General features: G+C 40.2%; 1 protein-coding gene across 1 annotated transcript; it reads right to left on the reverse strand.

The window, feature by feature from the left end:
- Positions 1,247-1,597, reverse strand: LOC109228128 (pre-mRNA polyadenylation factor FIP1-like). The gene has a single exon (XM_019393307.1). The coding sequence runs from the start codon at positions 1,595-1,597 to the stop codon at positions 1,247-1,249; it is 351 nt and encodes a 116-aa protein (XP_019248852.1).

Consider the following 18,312-nt stretch of genomic DNA (forward strand, 5'->3'; position numbering starts at 1 on the left):
GAGCCCGTTTGGCTTTCGAAAAGTGCTTTTGTTCAAAAGTATTTTTTGAAATATTATTTTTGAAAAGTAGGGATTTGTATTGGAATAATTTATTTAAGCATTGCTTTTTGCAAGTACATTATGTTTGACCAATTCATTTGAGTAGTTTTTTTAAATACATTGTGCATATTGTGTTTGACAAATTTTTCCAAAAAGTACTTTTAAGTACCAAATACGAAAAAAAGATATTAAAAGTTCAACTTGCAATTCGTATTATTTAAAAAAGGGGAATGAATTTAATTTTTTGTTATAAAGTCATCTATAATATAATACACAAAATAAAAATAAATATTGAAGATTCTAATCAATATAGCTATTCCAAAGTAACAACATTGAGTATCTAGTATTAAATTGTTTATATGATAATTTAAATATATCAAAATACATCATTAATATAAATAAAAAATTGTTTTTATGAGACTAATTCAAAAAGGAATAGAAGAAAAAGAATAAAATATGATTGAAATAAATAAGAGAAGAAAGGCGTGGTAGAAATAAAAAGGAAAAAAAAAAAGAAAAAAGTTAAATTAGTGAGGGATAATTAAAAAAAAAAGGGAAGCCTGGTGCACTAAGCTCCCGCTATACGCGGGGGTCCCGGGAAGGGACGGACCACAAGGGTCGTCTATTGTAAGGTTATTTTTGTTTTGAATAAATTAATTTTCTGTTTCTGCTTCTACTTCTTGAAAGAAGTTAGAATTTGTATCTTCTGATGCTGCTCAAACACGCTTTTTCATTTTGGCCAAACACTACAAATTTTCCAAAAGCACTTTTTTTCTGACAAAAAAGTCCTTTTGGCCTCCCAAAGCTTGGTCAAACAAACTCTAGGGAGATGTCTAAGAAAAGTTGTAAGGAAGATTTTAAAATGAATCCACTTTGTACAAATATTTGATTTATATGAAGATAATTTGCGCTGATCTTTTGCCATGATGATTGAATGATTTTCATCTTCATACAGATAGTACTAATATACGGGTCGATCATTAATATTATAATATATGGGCAATGGCATAACCATAGACAAATACACACAAATGAATAATAGACACTGCATCATATTAATACAAAAGGTAATGGACAATCAATGTATAACAATCACTGAGTACAAATGATATGATATATCAGTAAGAATAATTCTGGAGATTAAAACGACAAAAGGAAAATGAAAATGGAAACATCAAATGGTAGAGACCAATGGGGTAAGACATTATTAATTGGATGGAGGAGGTGAAAGTTTAGGCATATTGGGAATATTGGGAATGGTTGGAAGTGAAGGCATGTTTGGAATAGGATTAATAGCAGGCATTGGTGGCAGACTCATCTTCGGAACAGCCGGCAAAGTAGGCAAAGATGGTACACTTGGCAATGGTGGCAATGTAGCTGCAGTTGGCAAATTTGGAATTGTAGGTAACTGTGGCATTGTTGGCTGAGGCAATGACGGGATCGTAGGCAAGTTCGGAAGTTGAAGTAGGCCGCGAGCAGCATGTGTTGTAGTGATTCTTGATAAGGACAATAATGCTATGATCAAGAAAAGGATTGAGTAGTTGATGGAGGAAGCCATTGTCAATAGAAGTATGTGTGTTTTGACTTAGTTTGCTCGATTGCTTTGTGTTCCAAGCAAATTCAGTTGTGTTTTGTTTGATCATCTCTAAAGGGTATATATAGGGAAAGTTCTTGAGGGTCTATATGAGGATATGATGAGACGTTGGGTGAGGAAGCATATGCAATGAATTCTAAAATTCTATTGTTAGTTAACCCTCTCTAATGTTGGTTTGAGAAAAATGCACCAGCTTTCAAGTCAAGAAGTTTTGTGAAAAAGTAGTTATGCATCGATGAAATTTGGATCAACCATATTGGTGAACTATTGATACAATATTAATTGATGAAATCATTTAAAAAAAAATTAAACTAATATTCTATATCGGTTGGCACCATGGAGATGTTTGCTTGCCTACTAATGACGGTCAAATAACTAATCAGCTCAACAATATTGTGAAGTCTAACACTTTAATTTCCATGTTTAATGTTGACCTTGGGAGAATTAAAATGCTTGTTAGGAAGCTAAATCTAGTAATACTAAACTCATAATTATTCTTCCTGCTAGATTAAGCAAATCTATGTGTTCTTTACTTATTAGGAAGAAGTAAAAGTTAGGGTTCATTTCTTGTCGCAAATATTTACCTGTAGCATATGACATTTTAATGGATTGACGTATTTTTTCTACCGCGTGTATATTTCCATAATGATGGTATTTTTTCACAATCAAATTTTGTTGTTCATCATCTTGAACTAGCCATCACTCGAAAGGTATTGTTATGAAAATTAACGAATGTAGATATATCATATTTGAACATTTGCTCGATATTGGTATCCTGCTCCTATAATCTCCTCACTTTAATTACTTTCTTTAAACAGGCCAAAGGGAACCAAGTTTAGGGTGTGATTTACTCCTATTTATTGACAACAATGTAAACGGTTAAAATCGGACCTTCCCGATTTTACTATATGACTGAGACTCGGGAATTGCATCGAGGGTCAGCCTCGTAGTGGATCAGACCAGAGCACGAAGACAAGGTATCGAGTTCGAGAATCGAGGTGCCTTTCGAGATCGAGACCGGCATCGATCTAGACCAAATATGGCAGACTTCGAGCAAAGCGCAATAACGGAAAAGCGAGATATCCGTGACAGCTCGAAGATCACGGTGGAAATCCCGGAACAGATCAAATCAAGGGCGATTGTTTAGGCTAAGCAAGGGATTTACTTCCGTAATTAGAATTGTACCATAGGTATGATTCCTCTACTATATAAAGAGGGTTCTAATCATTTTGTAAACATCTTATATTCACGCATATCAAAGCAATACAATATTCTCTCTTTAGCTTACACTCTTTTGTTCACCAGCTTGTCATATTTTTTTACTATTCTTGCACCAATCAGTTCAAGGGCATCCGAGCTCGAAAGCTGAATTATGTTGTAACATTGGTTTGCTTTATCTTATTGTCAATTTCGATTACTAATCTTTACATTTGTCTATTGGTATTAGGTGAAATCACGTGTCGTCAAAACCATATTATAAGTTCAATTGTTATCCAGTTTTTAGGGTAAATAGTTTGGCGCCTACCATGGGGCTAAGGATAATAATGATAGCTTGGTATCAATTCTCGTAACACACACTACTTTACGCTTGCTCTTGTGAGTGTTTTTGATTTCAGGATCAACATGTCTAACTCAAAAGAAGTACCCACTCACGCCGATAACGGCCTTGGTTTCCATGGAGAAAACGATAATGTAGCCGCCCCAGGGATGGAAGTGCCTCAAGCTGGCCATGAGGGAGTACCGATCGCAGACCCCGTCGATGTCAGTTCGCACGTTGCCCTAAATGCAAATCTAGGCGTCGACCCTGGAAATAGTGTCCATGGAGATGTCCGAGCAGCCGATCAGAATGCACATAGCGGTGAAGAAGGCAGAATTAGCCTTCGAATGATATTCGAAACGCTGCAGACTTAACAAACTACGATAGCGAAACTCCAAAATCAGAATCGAGCACCAAGAAGAATCGAGCTCGAAACATCACAGAGGTTGTTCATAGAGTCGAACCTGTACCGAAGAAATCAAACGCCAATAAATCGGGGACTGACCCCGCCATTATGAAGATGCTGGAGGAGCTCACTAAACGGATTGAGTCAGGTGAAAACAAAACCGAGGCAAATGATAAAATGGTAGAATGTACAATTCCCAGGTTGACCAAATACCGGGGGCACCACCAATTCTAAAAGGTTTGGATTCGAAGAAGTTTGTGCAGAAGCCTTTCCCCCCAAGTGCAGCTCCGAAGCGTATCTCGAAAACATTCCGCATGCCAGAAATTACCAAATACAATGGAACCACCGACCCTAATGAACATGTCACTTCTCATACGTGCGCAATAAAGGGGAATGACTTAGAAGATGACGAGATTGAATCCGTTCTATTGAAAAAGTTTGGTGAAAGTTTATCGAAAGGGGCAATGATATGGTACCACAATTTGCCGCCCAACTCCATCGACTCCTACGCCATGCTTGTTGATCCCTTCGTGAAGGCAAACGCAGGAGAAATAAAGGTTACGACTAGGAAATCGCACCTCTTCAAGGTGAGACAAAAGGACAATGAAATGTTAAGGGAATTCATATCTCGGTTCCAGATGGAATGCATGGACCTACCCCCGGTCACAGATGATTGGGTTGTTCAAGCTTTTACTCAAGGTTTGAACGAACGAAGTTCGATAGCATCATGACAACTAAAGCAGAACTTAATTGAATATCCAGTTATAACCTGGGCCGATGTAAATAATCGATACCAGTCAAAGATCAGGGTCGAGGATGATCAATTGGGAACTCCTTTTGGTTCTGTTCACCCAAATAGGCCCGTCAGTCGAATTCAAAGGGACATCGACAGAGAACCCCAATCAATAGAGATCGTTATCAACCATGTAATGCATATCGTAGAAATAGCAGCCCATGACGTAATCCCATTCGAAATGATCGAAGGAATGATCGAGGACAGAGCTCCCGAGGGCTCATGAGAAAAAATGTCTTTGATAAACATGTCGAGCCGCAGAAGCACCACAACTTTCAGAATATAACTTCAGCATCGATGCATCAGGTATTGTATCAGCCATTGGACGGATCAAGGATACTAGATGGCCCAGACCCCTACAGACCGATCCAGCTCAAAGAAACCCTAATCAAATATACAAATACCATGGTACCTATGGTCACAAAACCGAAGACTGCAGACAATTGAGGGAGGTGGTAGCTCGTCTATTTAACGAGGGTCATCTTCGAGAATTCTTGAGTGACCGAGCTAAAAATCACTTCAGAGACAAGGATGCAAACAGAAAAAATGGACAGAAAAAACCACAACACGTAATTCATATGATCGTTGGTGGGGTCGATATTCCTCAAGGACCGGTATTTAAACGCACCACAGTAACAATCACGAGGATAAAGCAAACTCAGGATTACCTACCAGAAGAAACCTTGTCTTTCAACGACGAGGATACAGAAGGGATCGAACAACCTCACAACGACGCACTGGTAATATCTGTCCTTATGAATAAAATTCAAGTTAAACGTGTGTTGATTGATCCAGGTAGCTTGGCAAATATTATTCGATCAAGGGTCGTAGAGCAACTCGGCCTCCAAGACCAAATCGTGCCCATAGCTCGGGTACTTAACGGCTTCAACATGGCAAGTGAAACCACCAAGGGGGAAATCATTTTGCCAATAAATGTGGCTGGGACCATCCAAGAAATGAAGTTCCATGTGATCGAAAGTGACATGAGGTACAACGCGCTGCTCGGAAGGCCTTGGATCCATAATATGAGAGCAGTACCCTCGACGCTTCATCAAGTCTTGAAATTCCCAACATCAGAAGGAATCAAAAAGGTGTAGGGTGAACAACCCGCTGCCAAAGAGATGTTTGCAATCGATGAAGTAGTACAAGTATCGGCACTTTCATCAATAAAAGGGATCGTAGTCGAAGGGAAAACAAGAAGTCAAATAGCAACCACAGTCATCGGCCTCGGCCCGATCGGAGGAGCAGGAAACTTTCGAGGATGAAGATTATATGATACCTCGAACCTTCACAATCCCTGATGATTCTAATGCAACGAAGTCAACAGTCGAAGAGCTGGAACAAATCATACTAATCGAGCATCTGCCCGATCGAAAGGTATACCTGGGCACGGGGTTAACTCCCGAGATCAAGGAAAAACTCATTAAATTCCTTATAAAAATTATGGATTGTTTTGCTTGTTCCCACCTTAACATGACAGGGATCCCACCGGAGATTACTACCCATCGGTTGATCTTGTATCCAAAGTTCCGACCAGTGAAGCAAAGAAGAAGGCCCCCGTCCGAGGTTAAACATGCATTCATCAAAGACGAGGTAACCAAACTTCTCAAAATAGGGTCCATCCGGGAGGTAAAATATCCTCAATGGCTAGAAAATGTAGTCATAGTCCCTAAAAAAAGGAATAAACTTAGAATGTGCGTAGACTACAAAGATATAAACAAAGGATGCCCTAAATATTCCTTTTCTTTGTCGAATATCGATCGTATGATCGATGCCACGGCCGGCAATGAGATCCTTAGTTTTCTTGATGCCTACTTTGGGTATAATCAAATACGAATGAACCCGGAGGATCAGGAAAAAACTTCGTTCATCACTAAATACGAAACTTATTGCTATAATGTAATGTCGTTTGGACTTAAAAATGTTGGTGCTACTTATCAACGCCTAGTCAACCGAATGTTCGAAGAACAAAAAGGTAAATCAATGGAGGTTTATATTGATGACATGCTAGTTATGTCCCTGCGAGCAGAGGACTATTTAAAACATTTGCAGGAGACCTTCAACATACTAAGAAGGTATAACATAAAGCTCAACTTGAAAAAATATGCATTTGGGGTCGGTTCGGGCAAGTTCCTCGACTTTAGGGTTTCAAATCGAGGGATCGAAATCAACCCCGATAAAATTAAGGCAATCGAAGACATCACAGTTGTTGATAATGTCAAGGTCGTACAAAGGTTAACAAGGCGCATAGCCGCCCTATGTCGATTTATTTCGAGGTCCTCAGATAGGAGCCACCGGTTCTTCTCACTGCTTAAGAAAAAGAGAAATTTTGCATGGACCCCGGAATGTCAACAGGCTTTGGAGGAACTCAAACGATACCTGTCAAGCCCGCCATTGCTTCACACCACAAAGGCGGACGAGCAACTTTACTTGTACTTAGTGGTCTTAGAGATAGCGGTAAGTGGGGTTTTAGTTCGAGAAGAGAAAGGTACGCAATTTCCTGTTAAAATTGTACTTCCATTGTCACCCAATTTGTGTTGTAACCACCTACCCCCTTCGCAACATTTTGCACAAGCCCGAACTCTCAGGTCGATTGGCCAAATGGGCTGTCGAGATCAACGGGTACGATATCGAGTATCAACCCCGAATGGCCATCAAGTCTCAAATCTTGGCAGACTTTGTGGCCAACTTCACGCCAGCCCTCGTACCCGAGTTCAAGGATGGCGCTTCGAACGTGAAGGAGTCCAGTCTAGGCATCGTTTTGAAGCCATCCACAGGTAATACAATTAGACAGTCTTTCAAAACTTTGAAATTAACTAACAATGAGGCCGAGTATGAGGCCATGATTGCAGGTCTCGAACTAGCTAAAAGCTTAGGGTCGGAGGTCATTAAGGCCAAGTACGACTCCCAACTTGTGGTAAATCAAGTCAATAGAACTTTCGAGATTTAAGAAGATCGAATGCAGACGTACTTGGACAAACTACAAGTGTCTCTGCATCGATATAAAGAATGGACCCTGCAGCATGTACCTCGAGAACAAAATAGCGAGGCCGATGCCCTTGCAAATTTTGGGTCATCGATTGAAGATGATGAACTTAGCTCGGGGACTGTCGTAAAACTTTCGAGGTTAGTAATCGAAGAAAGACACGCCAAAATAAACTCCACGAGTCTAACATGGGATTGGAGGAATAACTACATCAAATACCTAAAGAACGGGAAGCTGCCATCAGATCCTAAAGAATCAAGGACTCTACGCACGAAGGTTGTACGGTTCACATTGGACGAGGATGGAACACCGTATAGGACGACGTTCGATGTATCATTAGCAAAATGTTTGGGACCAGGAGACACCGACTACGTTCTATGAGAAATTCATGAGGGCACTTGCGGATAGGGTGGGCATCGGTCGGTTCGGTTCGGTTTTGTGGAATTTCGGTTTGGTTAATTCGGTTTTCGGTTTGTGATTTTAATAACCAAAAACGAACCATAATAACTTTGGTTCGATTTATTCATATTCGGTTCGGTTTAATTGGTTCGGTTTTCGGTTTCAAGCCATTGCAAAATAGTACAAAACAACGAATATAGATTACTATGTGACTTCTTGGGTGTACGAAAATAGATTACTATGTACAAATAGATTAACAATTTTTTCGATAAACGTATGAAATTTCCCAAAATTAAAAATGACCAGAGAACAATTTAGGTGTGAGGCCATGAGAGAGGCCACCAAACGGTGGCGGGAACCAACGGAAAATTATCTCTGTGCGAAATTCTTATCCGCTCAAGGGCAAATTCCTCCATAATGTACCAAAAATAAACTAACATTTAATTTTTTTTAGCAAATTATCAAAAGAATGGCTACTCTTTCTCTGTCTCCATCTTCTTCAGTTAAACAAAAAGAAATCGCCATTTTTCATTCTTTCCCAGCAAATCCAAAACTGAATGTTTTGACCATGAAGTTTGTTTGTAGTAAGTGCTTTCGGGTATTTATCAAACAGTGTAAAAGTACTTACAAATGATAGTACAGAGCACCCTAAGTACTCTCTGCAAAATGATTTGCTTATTTCTTGGTGATTAAGCTTATAGAATGAAATCGGGTCTTTGAAGAATTGATAACAATGAGTATTACCACAAATGTGATGGCAGGTGCAAACCCAGCAAAAAGAGACCAGTAGCTCATAAATGGGCATGATCTTTCATAAATGGGCATGATCTTGTTAGATCTCAAACCAATCTATTGAACAAGGATAGCTCTCAGCGGAGTCAGGAGCCAACCATGCTTTTGAATCTCTAAAGGCTGTTATAACTACTTATTGCAGAGGTCCAAAAATTCGATTTTTCGGTTTAATCGAAAATTGAATAATTAAAACCGACCATCAAACTGAACACCTAACTTTTTAAAATTATAAACCGCAAACCGACTGAATAAACCGAATAAACTGAAATTTTCGGTTCGGCCGGTTTTTTCGGTTCGATCGGTATGCCCACCCCTACTTGCAGAAACCATTCCGATGCCGAGTCATTGGTTCACAAAGTCATCAGAGCAGGATACTATTGGACTGATATGGAAAAAGACACTAAAGAATTTGTTCGAAAATGTGACAAATGTCAAAGGTATGCGTCGATGATCCACCAGCCCGGAGAGCAACTTCACTCAGTCCTATCCCCATAGCCGTTCATGAAATGGGGGATGGATATCGTCGTCCCTCTACCATCGGCCCTAGGTAAAGCTAAATTCATTTTGTTTATGACTGACTATTTTTCTAAGTGGGTTGAAGCACAGGCCTTCGAGAAAGTCATAGAAAATGAAGTCATAGACTTCATCTGGGACAACATTATATGATGATTCGGAATGCCTGTCGAGAGCGTATGCGACAATGGAAAGCAATTCGTCGGCAGCAAAGTGACAAAGTTTTTCGAAGACCACAAAATAAAAAAAATCCTATCAACACCGTATCATCCTAGTGGGAACGGACAGGCCGAATCGACAAACAAGACCGTCATCCAAAATATGAAGAAAAGATTGAACAAACCAAAGGAAAATGGAGAGAAGTATTGCCCGAGGTCCTTTGGGCGTATCGAACAACGTCGAAATCCAGTACGGGGGCAACACCGTTCTCATCATTCTATGGTGCCGAAGCTTTGATCCCAGTTGAAGTCGGAGAACCTAGCTTAAGGTTTCAATACGCAACGAAAGAGTCAAATCACGAGGCTATGAATACGAGAGTCGAATTGCTAGATGAAAAACGGGAAGCCGCTTCGTTCGAATGGCCACACAAAAACAACAGATCGAAAGGTATTACAATCGAAGAGCCAATCTTCGACACTTCAAATCGGGGACTTAGTTTTGAGAAAGGTCACCCTCAATACTCGAGACCCAAACGAAGGAATACTTGGTCTGAACTGGGAGGGACCGTATCAGGTCCTCAATATCGTCGAAAAAGGATCCTACAAACTTGGCACGATGGACGGCGAGAAACTACCAAATAATTGGAACACGTATCACTTCTCCAACGATATTACTGCTAAGGTACGATCTTCTCCATTTTCACTTATATTTTAAACTAACCAATTGTAGGTGTTCAATGAAGACAATCAAGGAATTCTCCAACACAAAGTCCTTAGGTTTGAAAGCCCGCGTTGAATTTTTTTTCCTTAGACCGGTTTTTGTCCCAAATGGGTTTTTCCGGCGAGGTTTTTAACGAGGCAACCATTATTTGTGCTACCTTGGGGCAATTCAACAGTATCCAAGATTTCTTTACAATCAACCCCGAATACTAGGGGGCATCACTTTCGGATGATAACTTTGTTACAATGAAGGGACTTCGTGTCAACATGGTCTTGATAGGAAAAACTTTGTAAGGTCCAAACGGTCAAACGAACCGTGCCCATGTAGATTACTCGATCCCTAAAGACAAACATGTATGCATGTATAATCTATTGAGAGAAGTATTTTTCTTTTGCCAAATATTTCATGCCTTAGAGAAAATTTAACTTTACAATTTCTTACTTTTGGTCTGTTGTGGAAACAGGCTTAAGGGCCGATCATAACTGAAGTTCAATTAACTTACCCCGTACCTGGGGACTGCCGTTCGAAAAATTGATATAATCGAACTACTAAAATCTCGAGATCATAAGACATAAAAAGGCAACCCTCATTTTAATAGGCCATGGCCACCCCACTCGGGGACTGACACTTCGAACAAGTTTGAAGTATAACCGGAAAACAAGCCCAAGAGGCAAATCCCAAGTCAAAGGCTACGGCCAAACCAACACGGCTCGGAGACGTCCGAATTATGCAATAAAATAGGCCTTCAAGTATTTCCATAAAACCGGTTTAAAAGGCTACCCTCGGTAAAATTTATAAAGGGTTTCGATCACATCAACCCTCGAAAATCCTAAGGGGTACAGAATTGTTCGAACTACCAAACAAGCTTATTTCACGCTAAGGCGTAACAAAGCAAAGGGTTTTGATAACACTAACCCTCGAAAACCCTAATGTGTACAAATATATCTCGTGCTAAGGCATAACAAATTTTTATATGATTAACTTTCTAAGCCGAAAGGGGAGAAAAGCCAATCTTTTTAAGGCCATATCGGCCTAATTCAAAAGCCTAAGGGCCTTTTTTATTTTTGAGTTCGAGAAGTCATCCTCACTCAACTAAAACTTAAGGGTCATCCTACTTCGAGTTCGAGCAAGTACGCACTCGATTACAAAGACTACATTAGCCTGACTTCGACCAAATGCCTAAGCCTTGTACTCATGAACAAGGCGTGGACGAAACCGAATTTTCACAAGGCAGAAATTGAAATAAAGACAAGTCAGAAAGCAAAGAGATCTTTTATGCATATGAAAATATGTACAAGGACCAATCAGGGTCCTACACAAAATTCAAAAAAGAAAAATCCTAAGTGCCTAATTTTCCTCGGGAGCTACGTCCTCGCCATCGGGATCTCCTCCACTCTGAGATCCACTCACAGAATCATCGTCATCAGAAGAAAGCAACGCTTTGGCTTCGGCTTCAAGCTCTTTTGCATTCTTGATCTCGATAACTAGGTTGAAGCCACGAGCATGAATCTCGTGAAGAGTCTCTCTTAGATACTGGCACTTGGCATGCTCGGCAACCCAGTATGCTCAAGTCTGAGCAGCATCGACAACTTCTTTTACTCGAGCTTGAGCAGCTTTAGCATCGGATCGATAAACGTCCACGATCGTCTCCGCGTCAGCCTTTGCTTTTTCTGCCTCAGATCTAACCTTTGCAAGTTCGGTGGCCAATCAAGCCTCAAGCTCCTCTATTTTCTTGTCTTGAGCTAAGATTTCCTCCTTCATGCCTTGTCGTTGACTTTCAGTTGATGACAGTTGGGCTCGAGCAGCATCTTTCTTCGAGGAAAGGCGGTCCATGTTTATCTCCACCCCAAGGTCTCCGCCCTCATCATGTTAACCTCCTCACGAAGCTGTTCGATCTTTTCGGCCTCCTGCTGAACCTGTGAGATTGAGATTTTAGCCATCGACCTCAAACTGATAACATGAGCTTCTAATATTTTCATTACCTGCTCAATCAGGTCGGTCTTTTCTTTGTGATTCGTGGCCAATTCGGCTCGGAGGTCCTTGATCTCACCTTCTTTTTTCCAGCTGAGAAGTTTGAGGGCATTTCTCTCCTCCGTGAGCCTTCGAATATCGGCCTAGCATTGGCTCAGTTCTGCTCAGGATTTAGAAAATGCCTCCCGATGGAGTGCCAAGGCCTATGCACAAAGAAGAAAGGAAATTAGACAAGAAGAAATAAATAGAAATGTGATATCGATGAGGGGAGTTGACACTTACCCGACTCAGGATTCATTGAGCCTCATAAAAAAGACTCGATGCATCACTCTAGTCGATAGCATCTTCAACTCCTGTAAAGCAACCACGAAAAAAATCCTCCCTTTCATGGGCTATTTCCACATCGGGAGTCCTCATAGCTTGGGCATCCTGAATTGCCTCCTCGGAAAATCCAGTAAGAGTCGGCGAGTCTCCAATTATTATTTCCCCAGGTGAATCATTTGGGACGTTCTCTTCATTTTGAAGGGCCTCCGAGCCGGCCCCCTCAGGCATACCCATCGATTGCTTATTTCGGCGGGAGGCATCTTCGAGCTCCAATGACTCAGGGACTTTTCCCGGGCCCTCTTCCAAGACCTCCTTGGTTCGAGGCTGAATTTATCCAACCCCCACCGAATACCTTTGGGGCCTCGGTGTTCCTCTTCCCTCGGGCCACCAGCTCGGAGCCGTCGTCCTCATTTTCTTCTTCTTCCTCTCCTAGCCGTTGAACTACATCCGCAGGCAGGACGGCGGTGTTTTTCTTCGGCTTACGAGTCTTGATTTTCTTGGGCTTTGGGTCCTCGGATGTCGAGACCATTTTCCTCTTGTTATCCTTCACCGGTTTCGGGGCCAAGGGCGAAACCTCTTCCTTCCCGGACGGGGGCCTCATGACAGCATTTTCTCCGAGGCCTGTATGAAAGGAAATCAAGTGAGTATGAAAAGAAACATTTCAGCAAAAATCGTTAAATATATGAGAGGGGGCTTACCATGATTTTTTGCCTCCCATCGGCCCCTTGCCAAATCCTGCCATGAGCACTCAACATACGAAGATGTCGAAGCCAGGTTCCAAACCCAACTCTCGGGGTTAGGAATTGCACCAGGCATCCAAGAGACCACTACATCATAGAAAGGGATGTCGATGATAAGAAGCACAGGAAACGAAACAATACATGAAAGCTATAAGTGGGGTTGTACTTACGCTTCATATTCCATTTTTCAGGAAATGGCATCTTCTCGGCTGGGATAAGGTCGGACGTTTTCACTCGAACGAACCGGCCCATCCATCCTTGATCCTTGTCCTCATCTATGCTCGAGAAAAACACCTCGGTAGCCCGACGCTGAAGCCTTATTAACCCGCCTCGATAAAGACGGGGGTTGTACAACCTGATGAGATGGTCAAGGGTGAAAGACATCCCTTCGACTTTGCTTGCGAAGAATCGGATCAGAATCACAATCCGCCAAAAAGAGGGATGGATCTGACCTAGGGTTATTTGATATTGACGGAAAAAATTCGTGATGACGGGATCGACAGGGACCAGCGTGAAAGGGTAAGTGTAAACGCTAAGAAATCCTTTCACATAGGTAGAGATGTCTTCTTCGGGGGCCGGAATCACCACCTCTTTATCTTCCTAATGGCAGTCTTTCTTCACCTGCTCAAGGTCACCCTTAGTTATCGAGCATATATATATCTCGACATTGGTCATATCGACCAGGGACCGACAAAGTTTTCTCGACTTTAAAGTCGGAAGTAAGTTCACACTCCCCAGGAACACATACCTCAGGGCGTGGCTCCACCGGTATTTTATCACCAGCCGACCGCGATGAAGAAGCTTTTTCCTTTTGAGGAAGAATTTTTGACGTTTTTGCCATTTTTGTATAAGTTTAAAGAAAGAAGAAGAGAATAAGGCTTGGTGTTTTGAGGGAAAGATGATAACGAAACCTAGAGATTATGCAAAACAGAAAAGCGAAAGAGATGTAAAAAGCTTAAGGGATTAGGAGGAAGTGAAAGTAAAGATTGAATCAATGAGAGAATGAGCCTATTTAAGGGATTCACGGCGACGGTTCAAAGCACTGTTGGCCGCCCACCTACTGACGGTCATTAATGACTTTGGAAACTGTACCGACGGGACGCTTACGTCAGGAGGATGACGTCATGACAGGTCGAGGTACAAAATCAAAGGCTCAATTCATTTATTCTCGTTACACTCCAAGAAACGAGGGGACTATCTGTATACGGTTAAAATCGGGCCTACCCAATTTTACTTTTTGATCGAGACTAGGGAATTGCATCGAGGATCAGCCTCATAGTTGATCAGACTAGAGCACGAAGACAAGGTGTCGAGTTCGAGAATCGAGGTGCCTGTCGAGATCGAGGCTAGCAACGATCGACACCAAATATGGCAGACTTCGAGCAAAGTACAATAACGGAAAAGTGAGATATATGTGACCGATCGAAGGTCACGACGAAAATCCCGGAACAGACCAAATCAAGAGTGATTGTTTAGGCTAATCATGGGATTTACTTCCGTAATTAGAATTGTACCATAGATAGGATTTCTCTTCTATATAAAGAGGGTTCTAATAATTTTATAAATATCTTACATTCAGCCATATCAAAGCAATACGGTATTCTCTCTTTAGCTTACACTCTTTTGTTCACCAACTTGTATTTTTTTTACTATTCTTGCACCAACTAGTTCGAGGGCATCGGAGCTCGAAGGCTGAATCACGTTATAACATTGGTTTGCTTTATCTTATTGTCAATTTTTATTACTAATTTTTACATTTATCTATTGGTATTTGGTGAAATCACGTGTCCTTAAAAGCACATTATAAGTTTAATTGTTATCTAATTTTTAGGGTAAACAAACAACTAGTACAAGTTTGAGCACGTTGTATTAGGAGGAGTCACTACAAATTGACTAGCTTTATGCTGGCAGTTAGTATATCATCAGAGACGGCTCTAAGATTTTTAGGATGTGGGTGCACTACAAAAAAAAGGAAGAAAAAATATATTAAGTGGGAATTGATCATATTCCTCTTAGTACATAACTCAACCTTAAACAAGTGTACCATTCAACCTTCTTTGGAGCATGGGTGCCAATAGTTAATATTATACCGATTTTAGAAAATTTGTACATAAAATATCTAATTTTGAGGAGAGACCATAAGTTCACTTGCCCCATAATCTCTCCTATAAATCCGCCTCTGTCTATCATACTTTCCTCCTTTACTCTAACTTGGGACAGGCAATGTACGGAAGCTCATAGGGCTATGCATATTCTTTTTTCACATGGATAGATTATTAGATTAGAAAATCCATATATTCAAACTTCATTTTGGAGAAATGTGAACTAATGCAAATATACTGCTTTTCAATATAATATGTAGAGGCAAAGTTAAAGCTGGTTAATTAGCTTTATAGTGGTCATGGTCTTATTTGGAATTTCTAGCATAGTACATTCCAAAAATGTTGAACAAGAACGGCTTACTTCTTGAAAGCATGCTTATAACAACAATCACATACGCTGTAAGAAAGTAAATGAATGCAGTGTTAAGAAAAGATTCCAAGTATTTGATTGAAATGAAGATAATTTGCATCGATTTGTTGCTATGGTAATTGGCATATTTTCAGGTCTATAAAGAGAGTTCTAGTTATATACGTGTCGCTCATTAATAGTCATAAACCATTGTCCATTGCATCAGAATTTATGATTTCTAAATTTATTCAGGCTATTTTTCCGTTTTTATAGTACCGCATCATTATCACTGGTTTTTGTTATTGATTTTCTATCTATTTTCTAGTCCTAACGATGTTAGTATTATCTGTCTGGCTGTTGTTGCTGTTATTGATCTATTTATCTCTTTTCGTCTTCTTGAGCCGAGGGTCTATTAGAAACAGCATCTCTACTCCTCCGGATAGGATAAGGACTGCATACACACTACGCTACCTGAACCTCACTTGTAGGATTTCATTGGGTTGTTATTGTAAATTTATTCACTGCCTGTCCTGGTGTCTCTGTTACAGGATTTAGTAGTGTTTTATTTTGTATTATTATATATATGTCTTTCTGAGTGTAACTTCAAAAGTGCATTATTCGTAAGGTCACTGTTCTATTAAAAATGATCCTATCGAAGTATAGTTTTTTGCGGAGTTTAATTATCTTCACATATACCGGAGATTCGAGTGCACATAAATCAATAATAGACAACTGCATTGCATTAATACAAAGGTTACTCTGCAATGAATGTAATAACGCTTGGACAGTATAAATGATACATTACAATATCGTTAAGAATCACTCAAAAGATTAAAACGACAAAAGGAAAAAGGAAAAAGAACATCAAATGGTAGGCACCTTGTTACCTCGAAAAATGTGAGCAACAATTAAAGATAATTTGTGGTTTTAAAGATATGTGGTTCATTCTAATACTAGTGAATATTCAAGTAATATTAAGTTTAAGTAAGAAGAATTGATGAACAAAACCAATGTAGTTAGAGCAATGGGAACCTCAAGCTCGATTATCGATCTTGTAGCGACCAGGTCGTTCGTTCTGAGAGTTATAGCCCCATTTTCCCATGTATGCTTATTTATGTGTTGCTCAGCTGTGTTGAGTTGTATCGAGTTGGTAGGTTTGGGTTCGGAGTAGTTTTGGAGTGAAATGAACACTTAGTCTCTTAGTTAGAAAGCTAAGTTAGAAAAGTCAACCGAAAGTTGACTTATGAGTAAACGAATTCGGATTTGAATTTTTATGATTCGATTAGCTTCGTTGGGTGATCTTAGACTTAGGAGTTTGTCCAGAATGTAATTTGGAGGTCCGTGTAGAATTAAGCTTGAATTGGTGAAAGTTGGAAGTTTAGAAGTTATTAGGCTTGAATTCGAGGTTGATTTGGTGTTTTTGTATTGTTTTGGGTGTTCCGGAGGTTCGACTAAGTTCGGGTTGTGATATGTGACTTGTTGTAATTATTGGTTGAGGTCCCAAGATCCTCGAGTGAGTTTCGGATAGGTTTGGTTTGTGTTGCGCTCGTTTTTCTTATATTTCAACGCCGTTTCTTCAAGTATAAATGATATCATATTGAACAAATGAGCTCCAATTTCTTTTTTGATTGAAGCATTAGATCCGTATCATAATTACGGACCCGTAGCAAAAAAAATCATCGAATTTGGACATCGTATGAGGATTGTATAGTCATTTTACTAAGAATTAGATTGCCAGATTTTTCAGTTTAATTACGAAATTGCCACTGACGACGTATTTAAAAATTTGCACTATTTGCAAATATTAAAACATACATATCTCATTCATTATAAGGTCAAATTGAGTGATACCATAGCGCGTGAGTTGTCCGCGTAGCACGTGAGTTGACCGTGCGGGTCCAGGTATTGATACCATAGCGTGTGAGTTGTCCGCATAGCACGTGAGTTGACCGTGCGGGTCCAGGTATTGATACCATAGCGCGTGAGTTGTCCGCGTAGCACGTGAGTTGACCGTGCAGGTCCAGGTATTGATACCATAGCGCGTGAGTTGTCCGCGTAGCACGTGAGTTGACCGTGCGGATCCAGGTATTGATATGATGGCATATGAGTTACCCGTGCTTAGAGCTTGGGCTTTGGGAGCCCCTCCGGAGTCTGTACACACCCCCAGTGAGCGCAGATTGTTGAGTGTGTTGAGTGCTGAGAGCGAGTGATAAGTGATGAAGTGACATTGCTGTGAGGTTGCATTTACTTTTGTTGTTGTTGCGTTTATCTGTTAAATTTCTTTGTGGCATTTATTGAGTTATGGAATTTACCTGTTTATTCCTGTTATTTTTAAATTGTGAAAATAAATAATTGGACTATTTTGCTTAGCTCGTCACTACTGCTCAGCTCCTTAGTTATTTCTGTTACTACTGAGTCGGTTGTACTCATACTACATGATCACGTCCAACTATGCCTTATAAATGGACACGCGCGGACGTTGAAAATATAATCTGAGTATTTATGCCCAGAGTCGAACCCACAGGGAATTAACCTATCAATCACTTTCATTAGACTTACTAAATTCTACGGAATCAACTTCCTCAAACGTTGTAAATAACAGTTGATGGTATTACTAATAACTAAGACTGAAAATAAATAAACAGCTGAAACTAATTATGCTTGAGTTGTAAACAATTATGAGAAGGTTCTAAGGTAGTGATTTCCCCTATTGATGGAATCCTTTCCTGTTACGTTTCATATAGATTCACCAAAATATCTCTATCAATCATGAACACTCTTTTTACCGTAAATCTCTCCCGAGTACTCACGATAATTTATTAAACGCACTCTCCCGAGATACACTAGCTGGCTTTATTTATTACAGCTCACTTTTGATTGCACCCAAG

The sequence above is a fragment of the Nicotiana attenuata genome, chromosome 6 (assembly GCF_001879085.1).
Source record: "Nicotiana attenuata strain UT chromosome 6, NIATTr2, whole genome shotgun sequence".
Taxonomy (NCBI): domain Eukaryota; kingdom Viridiplantae; phylum Streptophyta; class Magnoliopsida; order Solanales; family Solanaceae; genus Nicotiana; species Nicotiana attenuata.